This window comes from Neofelis nebulosa, chromosome 10, assembly GCF_028018385.1.
Source record: "Neofelis nebulosa isolate mNeoNeb1 chromosome 10, mNeoNeb1.pri, whole genome shotgun sequence".
Lineage (NCBI taxonomy): Eukaryota > Metazoa > Chordata > Mammalia > Carnivora > Felidae > Neofelis > Neofelis nebulosa.
In genome coordinates this window covers 98,573,548-98,587,600 of record NC_080791.1, presented here as the reverse complement: position 1 = coordinate 98,587,600, position 14,053 = coordinate 98,573,548, and the positions used below count along the sequence as shown (strand labels likewise).

Below are 14,053 nucleotides of genomic sequence, written 5' to 3'. Positions count from 1 at the left end.
GCTCTGACACTGTCAGACCGGAGGCAGCTGAAGACCCCACGGAGTTTGCACACAGCGTTACAACACCCAACGCCACATTCCTGTGGGGGCTGTGCTTCCCAGATCCTCCTGTCACTAGCTCGCTCAACTCTTAGCCTCCCACCACACTGCCTCCCAGCAATTCAAACATCAGAACTCCCCTCACCCTGTCAAGAACCCTTTGCCCTTTGCTGAGCCTCTGCAGAGCCGCTGGACAACGGGTGGGTAACCTCACTTTTGCCACCCCCCCCCCCCACCACAGATAAAGGACTCAGAGAGGGCCAGACATTGCTATGCCCAGTCCTGGGCCACCTCGAGTACCTACTGTGTCTGGGGGGCCTCTGCTGGGATCTGTGGCACGTCCCAGGAACGGTAGCGCCACATCTGCCTCAGTGCCCCCGGCCGTTCCCCTTCTTCTGTCCCCAGCGCCTCCGCGGGGCCCAGAGCTGTGGCCTCATCGCAGCCTCCCCCGGTTCTGTGGCCAGCCCCCAGTACGCTCATCCTGCCCGGCGACTCTCTTCCTCTTTCGGCACTTCCTGATTTGGGGGGGTGGGGGGCCCTGCGAGAGGCCAGCGGGCTGCCCCAGAAGAGGACCACAGGCCTTGTAGGCGCCTTCCGCTGACTGGGGCAGGAGAATGGCTGGGAAGAGAGGCTGCATGGGAGGGCAAGAGGCAGGCAGGTGAGGACAAGTCCAGCCCAGCTGCCAGGAGACAGCCGGAGTCAGAGGCTGCCACTCAGCCGCCTGGCTTGCCTGGGCTGGAACCCGAACCTCAACCTCAGTCTGGCCTTCCTCTCCATTCAGCCTCTCGGATCGTCACCATTTGGTCCTGCTAAGATCTCTTCATCACAACTATGAGGCTACATGGCGGGCAGTGCCTAGCCCCTACACACCTCTCTCTCCTTAACACCTCTGTCAGCATCAGACCGGGGGTGGGCACACGGAACAGCGGTGGAGTGAGAAAAGTAACCAGAACAGAGTCAGAAGATGTGGGCTCATGGTCCGTTCCTGTCATTTACTGAATCAGATCAGAGAGGGCTACTTCTCTGAGTCACGTTAAATCCTTTCTGGAGTAAGGTGGGATAGAAACAGAAAAACTGATGAATATATATCTCGGAGCTTTTCTGGGCCTCAGTGTTCTCATCTGTGAGATGGAAGGGGGGCAATAGTAATAACTGGGCCATGGAGTTTGGTGGGGATTAAATAAGAGGTAAAGGGTTTACAAATTAATTCACTCAGTGAATATTTATTGAGTATCTTCTATGCGTCGAGCACTATATCAGACCATATAGCAGTGAGCAAGGAAACAGGCTTCTAACCTCACAGAGCTTAGATTCTAGTGGGGAAGACACGTAGGAAACAAATAATACATGACATAATGTTGGGTGTGCTATATAGAAAAAAGAAGCCAAAGTGAAGGGGAAAGAATTTGATGAGGAAAGAGTTTGGTCTCCTACTTAGGTAGGAAATCAGGGAAGGCCTCTCTGAGGAGGTGACATTTGGGAACAGACCTAAATGAATCGAGAGAGCAGACGACGTGACTATCTGGGAGAACAGCATTCTGGGTGGAAGGAACAGAAACAGCAAAGGCCCTGAGTAAGGAATGTACTTGATGTGTCTGAAGGATAGCAACCAGGCCTGCTGGACTTTGAGGCCATCGGGAAGATTTAGTAAATAAATAGTAAGGAATACACTTACTTTTTATCGTTAAAGTTGGTTCTGGGATGGAAATAGTCTCTTCCTCAAGCGTTATTTAATCACACTGCTCTATCACACTCTTTAATCACACTGCTCTTTAATCACACTGTTCTTGAGCTTTCTATGTGTTTGTTACCCCAGAAAGGCTGTAAATTTCTCGAGGACAGAAAGGGTGTCAGTTCAGTTCAGTTCAATCACTATTTACGCTACAGAACTTGAAGACACAGGAATGCACACAACGCCATCCCAGCTCTGGGAAACCTCCATCTGGTGCTGTAGTGACCTCATGACTGGAACATATTTCTCAATAAATATTTATTTAATAAATCATGCCATATCATGAATAATTAATACTCAGCATTGATAAAATAATAGCTAATATTTCTTGGACATTTCTGTGCCAGAAACCTCTGAACCCTTGTACCAAACTTATCCTCCTGTTATTTTCCTCCTGTTACAGATGGGGAAACCAAGGCACAGAGCCACCAAGCTCATCTGTCCAAGGTCATCCAGCTGGTAAGTGGTAGAATTAAGAAGCTCACCCCAGAGTCTGTATCCCTAAATAAGACATCCCATTGCCTCTCTGGGGTTGAGACATAGCCGGATGATTACTCTGAGGCTTGGCACCCCCTTTTTCCAGCAGCTCTCCCTCGAACCCATCATCTCAGAATCCCTCAAGGCAGGTCCTGTATGTTGTGGCCCATCAGAGACACTGCCAGCCAGGTCAAGGCCTATTCTAGAAGGAGGCTGATGCAGGGCCATGTCATGTCCTCCTCTCCCAGGGATTTTGCAAGTAGCTCGAGCAGTTAAACAGAGGAAATGGGGCTGGGCTTGTTTTTAGTCTGAGGCTTCTGGCAGACCTGGAACAGCAGAGAGCAGGAAATGTGACTCTTGAGGGGAAGCAGGACAGGCTGGAGGCTCTGAGAGGCAGAGCAATCCTGACTGGGAGACCAGGATCCCCTTGGACTTGTGCTCCTCCAAGCTCAATACTTCCCAGGCGGGCTGGAGAGGACGAGGCTGGAAGGGACAGGTGCACAGTGCTGGGGAGGATGCCCTTGGCAGTTGCTAGGACAACATGTGCCAGCATCGGGGAGCTGGGGACCCCTCAGAATCCACCCAGATACACACAGGAAGAGGAATCTGGGTAAGAAAATTATTCTGGGCTTTGTTGAGGCCCCAGAGGGTGAGGTGTTCTACTTTCAGTGGCCTGGATGAGCAACTGGGAGCTGGGGAAAAGAAATGTACCAGGGCACGAAATGCTCAACCCACGATCTGGACAGCCTCTGCTCTCAAAACCAGCCAAGCCAGCCTCCTTGGCCTGACCTTCGAGGCTCCTTATGCTCTGGTTCCTTCCTTTTTTGCCTCTTTGTCCAGGCTTTCCCTGTGGAGACTTTCTCTCAGCTCACACCACGCTGGTGCCTGCCTCCCAGTAGGTGCTCAATAAACATTGCTTCTCTCTTTTTTTCACACTTCTTTTAACATGCCACCCTCACCCTTGCCAATCCATTCTGCCTATGGTGCTCTCCTTGCCCTGTCTGCCCGTAATGCTTGACCAATCAAAATCTCCATCCTTCAAAACCCAAGCCCAAGAAGCACAAGTGGGAAGGTGAAAAGAGCCCCAGACACAGAATCCACTGGTTCAAACTCCAGCCCTTGCTGTGTGACTCTGGGTGAGTCACGTAACATCTCTAGGTTGGACCAGATGATTTCTAAAATCTCGTCTGCTCTGATTCATTTGAATCTCCTTCCCAACCTCCAGGTTTTTACTTATCCATTCATATGACAAATATTTTATAAACACCCAAGTCTCGAATGCTGCCCCAGGGCCAGCATTCCCACCCCACTGATTTATCTCTGACACTCACTTCTGTTCCCAAGAACATTCCTATGTCATGCGACCTTGTGTGCATGTCAGTCTTGTCTCCTTGCAAAATTCTTGGACCCTATGCTGCTCCTAGGTCGGTGCTGGGTGCACAGTATGTGTGCTCAGTAACTTCCCGTGGAAGTGAGGAGAGGAAGCTGAGCAGAGGGAGGGAGATGGGCTTCCTGTTTGCACTAGTGGCTGTGGTGAGGCACAGGGAATTTTTTTAATCTAAATCCCTCCTCAGCAGCTAAGCCTATTGTCCAGGTACCTGCTGAGGGCCTTGGGAGCAGCCCAGAGCCCAAAATACCTGCTGCTCCCTGGCCTCTGCCCAGGTGCTGGGCCTCTGCCCCACAGAGGAGACTGATGTACCTGAGTGGGGCTGCAGGTTGCCGCTGGCTAGTGACAGATGGAACTTTGATTAGACCCCTTCTGGGCAGGCTCATTAAAGCGGTGTGCAGGAAGAAATCTGGAGGAGGGGCTGGGTTCCTCTCCCCCTGGGGCAAGAGAGCTGTGGGTATAGGACTGGCGCTCTGCAGTCAAGGGTGGTCCCTCAAACCACGATCTCTCTCGGAAATTGTCCTTTGGCACACCCCAGGTCCCCAGGCTGGAGGTGAGAGGAGCTTGGGTGGTTCTTCCATTATTCTGGGTCAGCTGGATCTGCCCTAAGGAGCTCCCTCCCACCCCTACTGTAGCCAAGCCCCCAGGGCAGGATCAGCAGACTTCCTGCCCTTCAAACCTCCTACCCCCGTGTACTGGGTCATAAGCCCTGATTGCAGAAGCACCCTTCAGTCCTCATGCCTCCAGTCCTATCACCCCCTCCTGGAGATAGATGCACTTAGAGCCAAAAGAAAAAAGTCCCTAAAGATGAAAACCCAGGCCCTTGGAAGGCTGACAGAGTAAAAAGGGCTTTGGGGTGAACTGTCCAGTAGCCCTCAAGCCCCCACCTACTCCGTGAATCCTGCTTTGTCTTCCTTCTGCAAATATCTCTAGGCCAAGAACACTGGTCAAACACAGTAGAGCTCATCAGAAGCCAAATCTAGTCCTAATGCCTTCCCTACCCACTTCATATATCTTTGAGGAGAAGCCTTTCCTAGCCTTTGCTAACCCTTGTCCTTGGGACCTGGACCTTGAGGGGCCTCTCTGAATGCTCTGTTCTGGAATTGTACAAATTGAAGCAACAATGAGACTCTGACTCAGGCGTCCTGATGCCTGGCCCTTGGGCTACATTTTCAGCAGCACACCAGAGAAGCACCTGTTCAAATGGCTGTGCTCAAACTGGTCCTCCCAGCTTCCCTCCAAAGTACCCAAATGGCTTGTGCTCCCCTGGTGTGGGGGTAGGGGGCATGAGCTGCTGGGGGGTATGTCCCAAATGCTATGTGCCAAAACAGGACCGGATAAGCCCCTCTCTCTGGGATCCCAATCCCTGCACTGTGCCTGGCCCCACCTCTGGGCACTGCCCTCCTTGGCCTTTGACTCACTAGTCAGCAAGAGTCTCAGGTCCCTGAGGGGAGGAAGGATCTCCAGTCTGGGCCTTGTCCCTGCCCTTCCCAAAGGAAGGAAAACGGATAGACTCCCCGCTTCCAGCTCCCTCTGTCAGCGGACCCCCTCCTCCAGCTCCAGCTCAGCTCTCTGCCCCCGGTTTTTGCATTTTTAATTCAGGACAGAATGTGATCTCTTGCAGCTCCTTGCTTTATTCTGTTGCTATTTAAATTACAAATCGGCCCCATCTCCCCTGTCACTCCAGGGTTATTTTTAGCTGCTGGTAAATAGCAGCAGGGAGAGTTGGATCAGGTGGCCCTCCCTCAAGGAGCTGTGTACCCGCAGCCCCATGCCCACAGGAGGGGCACCCTTCCCTGCCAGTTGGCGCCTCCAGTCGCTTCCTCCCCACCCCACCCTTCTCTGGGGACGGAGGGGGTCGGGGGAGGACTGTAGTCTGGGACAGGCATCGTGCTCAGTTCTTGCTTAGTCTCCGGGGAAACTCCACCACTCCCAGGTCTCATTACCCAACCATCACTCAGGGTCAACCTCCTTCAGGGGCCTTCCTGGACACCGCCCTCCCCCAGAGGTCCAGCTATAGAGGCCCAAAGGTCTTCTAACTTGTACATCTCTTATCTTCTTCAATCTTCCCAGCCATTCTCCTGTGTGGGTATTATTGTTCGTGTTTTCCATGTGAGGAAACAGGGTCAGAGGTAAAAGTGACTTGCCCAGCTAGGAAGGGCCCGGCTGGAATTCGAACCCAAGTCTCTCTGACCCCAAAGACTGCATACATGTGCACCGCAGTGCCTCTATTGGTGCAATGCATGTGCCCTCTTGCCCAGTGTCCAGGTCAAGTCTCAGTGCCTACCGTCCCATCCCATCTATCTATTGGATCAGGGATTGGCAAACCGTGGCCAATGGGCCACATCCGGCCTGCTGCCTGTTTTTGGATGGCTGTGAGCTAAGAAGGGTTTTTACAATTTTAAATGGTTGGAAAAAAAGCAAAAGAATAATATTTGTGACAGTGGAAATGATATGAAATTTAAAGTTCAGGGTCTATAAATAAAGTTTCACTGGAATGCAGCCATGCGTGGCCACTTTGGTGCTACAATGGCAGCGCAGAGTGACACAGACTGTATGGCTTGCAAAGCCTAAGATATTTACTGTTTGGCCTTGTACCAAATCATACTTGTGGCGAGGGAAAGGACCGCGTCCCACACCTCCATCTCATACAGTACCTGGCCCAGGGCCAGAACTATAGACAGAGGTACTGGTCCTCCTTCAAGGTCCTGTTGGGGCCACAAGAGTGCCCAGCACAGGGGAGCCCCTTGCCAGCCACACCCCCGTGATTCGGCTCACATGTTACCTCTCTTCTTCAGCTTCTTCACAGGTTTCTAAACCTGCTTCACCCCCAGAATCACCTGGGAGGGGTTTTTAAAGTTGAGATGCTCAGGCCCAACCCCAGACTACTTATATAGCAGGATCTCCAGGGATAGGGCTTTAGAGATGATTTAAAAAGAGATCCCCAGGTGATCTGGTTTGGGAACCACTGGGCTGAGCTCCAGAGGTCCAAGCTGTGCATCTTCTGACCCTTTCAGACCAAACCCAAGTCCCTTGTACCCCTCTGGCTTTTCCCAGGCTGGAGGCTGCCCCCCAGTGGTCTCTTGAGTCCAACCCTGGATGCTTAGGACTTTCTCAAGTGTATGGATACTTTTCCTCAAGCCCGGATGTAGATAGAAGCTGTCCCCGCCACTTCCCTTGCCCACCAAGAGTTACTACTGGCACAGACCTGCTATCTCTCCATCCACCTAAAGCAGCTTGCCGGCGCTGCGTCCAGCCCACCATGGGGCTGTGGGAACCCTTTTCCCAGAAGCCATCACATCCCTAAAAGCTTCTAGCGTCCTCCTGAAAGCCCCCCCCCCCCCCCAGTCCTCACTTACGTCAGAGACAGCCAGGCCTCAATCCTGCTTCCGTTTCCACCCCTCGCCCTCAGATTTTTTTACCCCCGCGTTTCTGTCTAAAAGCCTTTTCTCTCCATGAAGGGCTTTCAACCGCTTTTCTTAGCAACTCCTCACAGCGGGGTGGGAGGTTTATCTGCGAGCCAGAGCCACATGGAACTCTGGAAGGCGGAGGATGTGGAAAAGGCCACTGTGGGCCTGAGCTCTTGTCTGCCCCCCCGCAACCTGTACAAGGAAGTCATCAGGCCATGCAGAACTGGAGGCCAGTTCCGGAGGCCACACGGGAGGGCTTAGCCAGAAACACAGCTCATTCCACTGGGGTTCCCCTCAGTTGGGGGCTTGAGGAAAAGTATCTCCCATATACTTGAGAAAGTCCTAAATACTCAGGGTTGGGCTCAGGAGACTATTGGAGGGCAGCCTCCAGCCTGGGAAAAGCCAGAAGGGTATAAGGGACATGTGCTTTTCCAGACCTTCTTCTGCCCTCTCCCCAGGGGGCTCTTCTTGCCTTGATGCCTTGTGCTGCTCTGGTCCTAAGTTTGGGCTCCTGGCCTAACTGCAGGGTGTAAGGAGGTGCCTTGCGTGATCTGTCCAGGGGTGACAGCTGGAACCCATGTGGGCTGTCTCCTGTAGCCCTCACATAGGTGGCCTGGAGGTTTCCTTTACAGCCAGAGATGAACCGTAGTTTGTCACCCTGCATCCTTCATGACTAGAGGCCTCAAGTTCGGGCTGTGGAGGGGTCTCCATTCAGGAACCACCCTGGGGGAACCCAGTCTTTGCCAATTGCTTCTGTAGGGAGGTGAGGAGGGGGGCACACGCACACACCTTCCATCTCAGCCCTTTCATTATTCTCTACTTCTAATCCTCTAAGCCTCAACCCCATTCTGGCCTCCTTTCCAACTTCAGATGCTGTTTGTCCCTGCCCCAGAGCCAGGGAAAATCTTGGGGTCATCCCCTAATGTTACAGATGAAGAACTGAGGTTCAGAGACAGAGAGATTGTCTAGCTCAAGGACATACAGCAAGTTACCGGCAGAAGTGAGATGTAAGCCAGGCTTCTGGATTCCAGACTAATATTTCTTCCAGGGTTCTATATTCTATGGCCATTCCCCATCAATCCCTGGTACTCTCTCTTCCCCGAGGGGACGTTCAGGGGCTCTTCTATCTGCAACCAGAAGGCAGGGGACAGTTGATGCCCTCCTCTCAGCCTGGTGTTCTGGAAGAACTGGAAATGGAGCCCAGTGGACCCCTGACTCCTTACATATCCCAGAAAGTGAAGGTAGGGCCCATGTGAACCCAACTTACTTCCTATTTATTCTGAGCATCTCACTTCATGCTGGTGAAGTTTCCTCCCCTTCTCTCATGGACTAATGGCCTCATAACCTATTCAAGCCCTTCAAGCTCTCAGGGTTGGGCCAGTTTTATGAAACATCTTCCCAGAAGCCTCAGGGAGAAGCCAGGCAGCCTGAGACACATCTCAAGTCCCTGGGTTGTAAACAGACAGGAAACTTATCCTCTCTAACCTGGCTGATGTCTTCAAGGACTGCAGATGCCTCAGTGTCCCTGCTGGACCCTCCAAAGGAGGTCACTCTGGTCTAGAGGGTGTAGTGGGGCAGCGAGTCCAAGTTGAGGCTGTCGTCTGGGAGAGAAAGAGGAAGGGAAGGGCTGCCCTTGCCTTCCCTCCACCCACTCCTCAGACCTCTCCTCTGTGTAACTTACCCACTCTTGTTTGATGGGCAGCCCTCCCTCGCCCCATCCTAAGTCATAAACCTGGTCCCTGGGGTCCACTGCAGCTGATTCCTCCAGGAAACCCCCCAGGGCAGAGAGGGCAGGACCAGGGAGGCTGGGAATCTTTCACAGGCAGAAGGCACTTAAGAAGATTCGTGGAAAGTGCGAGTTTCAATCTGCCACTGGGGATGACAGTAAGAACTTGTTGGGGCAAAGGGCTCTGGGAGGGCATTCCTTCTTCATCTCTAGGCAGCAGGGTCTCAGCCCTGGTGGCAGGGAATGCCTTAGCCACTTCCACAAGCCAGTGCCTAGCACACAGTCAGCCCACAGAAAAGTTCAGGTAAGGCCTATTAACCGGTAGGGGGTCCCTCTTTCCCCCAGAAGCAGGGCCAGGGGTCATCTCCTGGATCTCCTCAGCAGATGGAGGTCTGTGAGGATCATGTCTTGGTTATTTCTCTCCTCAGCGCCCGGGACAGTGTCCGGTCCACATTTGGCATCAGTAATTCCATGTCGAATGAGTAGGACGGTTCACCTAGAGAGGGGCTCCCAGAAGCACCCCCTTCCCCCTGCATACGGAGGGCAGAGACCCCTTGGTGGTCGTTTCTGATCCCCAGGGCCTAGAGCAGCGCCAAGCAAGCAGCGGGTGCTCCGTACATGTTGACCGAAAAGGGGGGTGGTCCCAAGCGTCGCGCTCCCCTCTGCTCCCCTCTCCTTACCTGTAGGACACCTGCTTGCGTAGGTGCATCTGGCGGAACCGCTCCTCCACCGGGGGCGCAGCGGCCATGCCCCGGGGTCCCTCGGGCCACGGCTGCGAGACCTCCGCCTCCTCCCCTCGCCGGCAGCGCCGCCGCACCACCTCCTCCTCGGCTGCCCGGCCGCCGCCGGCCCCGTCCCCGCGGGGCCCTCCGCCGCCCGGCCCCTCGGCCATCCCGCGGCAGTCCTCTTCCCGCGGCTCCTGCGGCCTTTCGGGCTTCCCCGCTAAAGTTCAGTCTCCCTTCCTCCTGGGCCCGGGGACGCGATGCGGGCAGGGCTGGTGGTGGGGGTGGGGGGAGCACTGGGGCCCGCACGTCCCTCCCGACGCCGGGGCTCAGACAACGGGAGCAGCGATTTGCCGGGCGCCGGGCCTGGGGAAGGCCGGCGGGGATCCTCCCGCGCCCCGGGGGTCCCTTGGCGGGTGTCAGGGGACTGCGTCGTGCGCGCTGGGGCGCTCCTCGGACGGCCGGAGCCGGAGCCCGAGCCCGAGCCCGAGCCGAGCCGGAGCAGGAGCGGCGAGCGCGCTCCTGCCAGCCGCGCACCGGAGTGTCACCTCTGAGACACTCGCCTGCCCGCGGGGTCCGGGGGGTAGGGCGCCGCCCCGCCCAGCCTGCCCGGCTCGGGGCAGGGAAGGAGCGATCCGGGTGCTGCCGGCGGTGGGCACGAACCCTGCCCCCGGCCGAGGCTGGGGGTGTGGGGCGCCCGCCAGGGCCCACCCCTGCACCAGCTCCCCGGTACCCTGCTGCTCGGCGGCTGCCAATCACCGCCCTGCCCGTCAATCAGCTGCTGTGAGGCCCCCTCCACTCCCCCCCACCCCACCCCCACGCCGTGTCCCGCGCTTTCCGGCTCCGGCATTCGCTGAAGCGGCGGGCAGGTGGGGTTTGGCGGGGGGGGGGGGGGGGGGGGGTCGGGGGCGGTGACATGAGCTGGCTTTAACCCTGTCGGCGCCACGGGAATTTAGAGACTCAATTAGATTTGGGGAAGGGCACAGGAAAGGGAACATGTTCTGGGATGCATTAAATTTGGGGACGGGCCTGATTGCGGGTAACACTGTCTATAGGCCTAGAGCTCTTCCGGACAGTGCAGGGAGAGAGACCCAGCTGGGGGTGGGGGTGGGATGGAGGGCTTCCTGACCCTGGAACCCGGTGGCCTCAAGGCCCAGCTGCCTCCTAGGACCTTATGCCCCCTGAGGCTCCTGGGCCAGGGTCTTCCAAAAGAATGAATCAGGAGAAGCCGATGGGGGGCGGGGGGGGGGGGCAATTCAGAAAGGAAGGGCTAGAAGTCTTCTTGGAGTCCATTTTGGACTCCCCCCTCTTCTTCTCCCTCTAAATCCTGTAGTTCCCCCTTGCACCCTCCCCTCTTGTCCTTGGGGTGTTCACCATCTGAACCTTATATCTGGGTGATGGTGGGACCCTGGTTATCTTCTCAGATATAGCCCATCCTATTCACTGCCCCAGACTCATCTTTCTGAAGCTGGCCTTTGACCACAGCATTTACTCTCTGAGGTATTTAAGGTCTCTCTTTGCCTATACTTTAGCCTGGCATTCAGGGTCTGCCTTGATCTTCCCACATCCTATGCTCTGATCCCATCTATTTCCTTCCAGTCATCTATGCTCCTTATTCTTTCTGGGAATTGGCATAAAGCCTGTACAGCATTGTTCATCTGAAATCTCCTCCTGTTTTTTAAAATGTTTTATTTTTTGAGAGAGAGCGTAAGTGGGGTAGGGGCAGAGAGAGAGGGGGACAGAGGATTTGCGGTGGACTCTGCACTGACAGGCTGACAGCAGTGAGCCCGACGCGGGGCTCGAACTCATGAACCATGAGATCATGACCTGAGCTGAAGTCAGACGCTCAACCGACTGAGCCACCCAGGCGCCCCTGAAATCTCCTCCTGTACTTCACATTCTGGGGCTCTACTCAAACGCCCACTCTTCCAGGAAGTCCCCCTGGATGGTTCCAGTTCAAAGGCACCCTCCTTCCTCCCAGGCCCCATTGCTGTCTGCACCAGGTATTATCTAGTCTGTGCCTTACCTTTTGCCACTGACCGTGAGCCCAGGGAGGTGGGAAGGACCAGACTCCCAGAGGTGGAGAATGGGCTACAAAGAGGGTCAGCTGCTCGAGGTTCCACCAATCTCACCAGGCCTACAGTGGCTGTCCCCCTCTGTGCCTTTGTCCAGGTTGTTCCCATTTCCTAGAGCATGTCCTTGTCTCTAAAATCCTGTCCATTAGTCAAGGCCATTCTCAAGCGTTGCATCCCCCATGAGCCCCTACCTGATGCTCTGCAACAGATGCCACCTCCCTCCTTCAGCCCTGTAACTATTTCCTGGGCCTCTCTCAGGGCACTCCCCTTCACACCCTAACAATAACTAACATTTCGTTTGATTCTCACCACAACCCTGGGTGGTAGATATTATCACTTCCTCCATGTTACAGATGAGGACACGGTGATGTCATTCAAGTGATTTGTTTGCTCAAGAGGTGAATCGTGGGGCCAGGATTTGAATCCAGGTCTTTTAGCCGCAGAACTCATACCCTTTTCCACTCCTCCTTGCTGCCTGCCACACAGTAACAGCCCCGTGTTTGCCCGTTTTTATCATCTTAAACTCCCAAAGGGCAGGAACAGGCTTGCCTCATCACCGCCTCCCACCCCTCTCCTGGCCTGGCACTTCCATGTTGGGTTAATTCCATGTTGGAATAAATGGAATTGCATTAAACTTCCTATTTTAAAAAAGTTTATTTATTTATTGTGTGTGTGTGTGTGTGTGAGAGAGAGAGAGAGAGAGAGAGAGAGAGAGAAAGAGAGAAAGAGAGAGGGCAAGCAGGGAAGGGGCAGAGAGAAGGAGAGAGAATCCCAAGCAGACACTGCCCTGTTAGGGCAGAGCCCCACAACATGGGGCTCCCTCTCACCAGCCTGTGAGCTCATGATGACCTGAGCCACCCAGGTGCCCCTGCATCAAACTTCGTGGCCATAGGGGAACTTCCTCCCTAAATCCAAGTTCTAAAGAAGCCCACTTGTTGGGGGAGGGGGCAGGGTAATTGGGAGGGAGCCCCTCTACCTGTCTCCCCCCACCCCCCCAGTGTGCCCTTGAGATTGCTAATTTTCCAAGCAGCTTGGCCCAGGGTAACCTCCTATACCATGAGTTATGGTAGTTCTATCTGGATTTGACATTCCCTCACCAGCTGCCTAGCTGCTGGGTTTCCACGTTGGTTTTTTTTGTGCAGCTCTTTCCTGCCGAGCTCTCCCCACTCAATCCTTTTTAAACTGAAGCATCTCTCCTCCGTCCTCACACCTCCCCTACTTAGGACCAGCTGCTGACTGTGTTATCATTGAGCCGTGGCTCTCACTTCCTGAGAATCCAAGGGAAAAATGAAGGCCTCTCCCCTGACCAGTCTGGCCACCTTCTGCGGCCTCTCCCAGCTGCCGCTAGCTGTTCTGATCATCTCCAGCCCACTGCCTGCCTCTGCGCTCAGAAAATAATAGCTAATGCCTTTTAGAATGTTTACTGTATAGCTGACCTTGTGCTAAGAGCTTCGTGTGCAAGCTTTCACTTAGCCCTCACAGCAACTTTATGAGGGTGGGAACTATTTGATAGATGAGGACATTGAAGCTTTGAGAGGTTAGGTAACTCGCCAAGGTCACACACTGAAGTGCAGCACAGACATCAGCACCTCTGCTCTTAGCTGCCACTCTGATGACAGAGAAACTATGCCTCCTTTGGAGGTGAGTTCCCAGCCTCTCTCCCCCAGTGACCCAGGAGCACCGGTTATACCCCAATTTGGCCGGATGGCTCCTGGAGCCATCCAGCGCTCTGGAATGGGAACCTTGCCCTGGCCTATTCCAGCTCCAGGCATTGCCCACAGTTGTTCTCCCTGCTTCTAGAGGTTTGGTTTCCATGTGTAACAAAGGGTTTGTTGTGGCAATCTGCACAGGATGACTGGCACCCTGAAAGCCATCAGATGTGGGTAGGGGGCAAAGACAGCTGACAATAGAATGTGAAGGTTGCAGATCCATCACCAGGGACACATGGGGGATGTGCCCCCCCCCCCCCTTAGGGACAGTGACACATGGCCCTGAAGAGTGGTTAGTCAACAAGTGGCTTGTGCAAGGGGATTAACCCTGCGTCCTTACATAGGCAGGAAAGACTGCCTTGCATGGGATGCACAGGCAGAGGTGGTGATCACAGATGACCTCACTTAGACCAGTTCGCCAAACCCTGGGCTCTCTGGGTTAGTCGTCCAGGAAGCCGCAATATCCTTGGAACTACTGCAAGAATAAAAAGCTGGGCTGAGAGGAAGGGCATCTAGAGGAGAGGGGAAGGGGCACTGGAGAGAGAGCTGGAGAGCTGGAGGGGCAGCATGAAAACCAAACAGGCCTGCGTTCAAATAACATCTTGGCCACTTACTAGCTGCATGACCTTGGTCAAGTCATTTTACCTCCCTGAACCCCACTTTCTCAGTCTGTAAACATACCCAACCTTTAGGGTTATTTTGATTCCTAATGGGGACACGTAAAATGATCAGTTCAATGCCTGGCAGATGGTCGCTGGTCAACAACAGGAGAATGC

General features: G+C 54.4%; 1 protein-coding gene across 4 annotated transcripts in view; it reads right to left on the bottom strand.

The window, feature by feature from the left end:
* Positions 1-9,963, bottom strand: part of DGKZ (diacylglycerol kinase zeta) — a 43,128-nt gene extending 33,165 nt beyond the window's left edge. For 3 of the 4 annotated variants that reach the window (XM_058688794.1, XM_058688795.1, XM_058688801.1), the window contains exon 1: positions 344-534. In XM_058688794.1, the coding sequence (XP_058544777.1) occupies positions 344-519 (176 nt within the window). In that variant the 5' untranslated portion in view covers positions 520-534. Of the gene's footprint in view, positions 1-343; positions 535-9,451 lie in introns of those variants that run through there. The other variant, XM_058688798.1, reaches the window with a different exon arrangement.
* Positions 9,964-14,053: the final 4,090 nt, after the last annotated feature.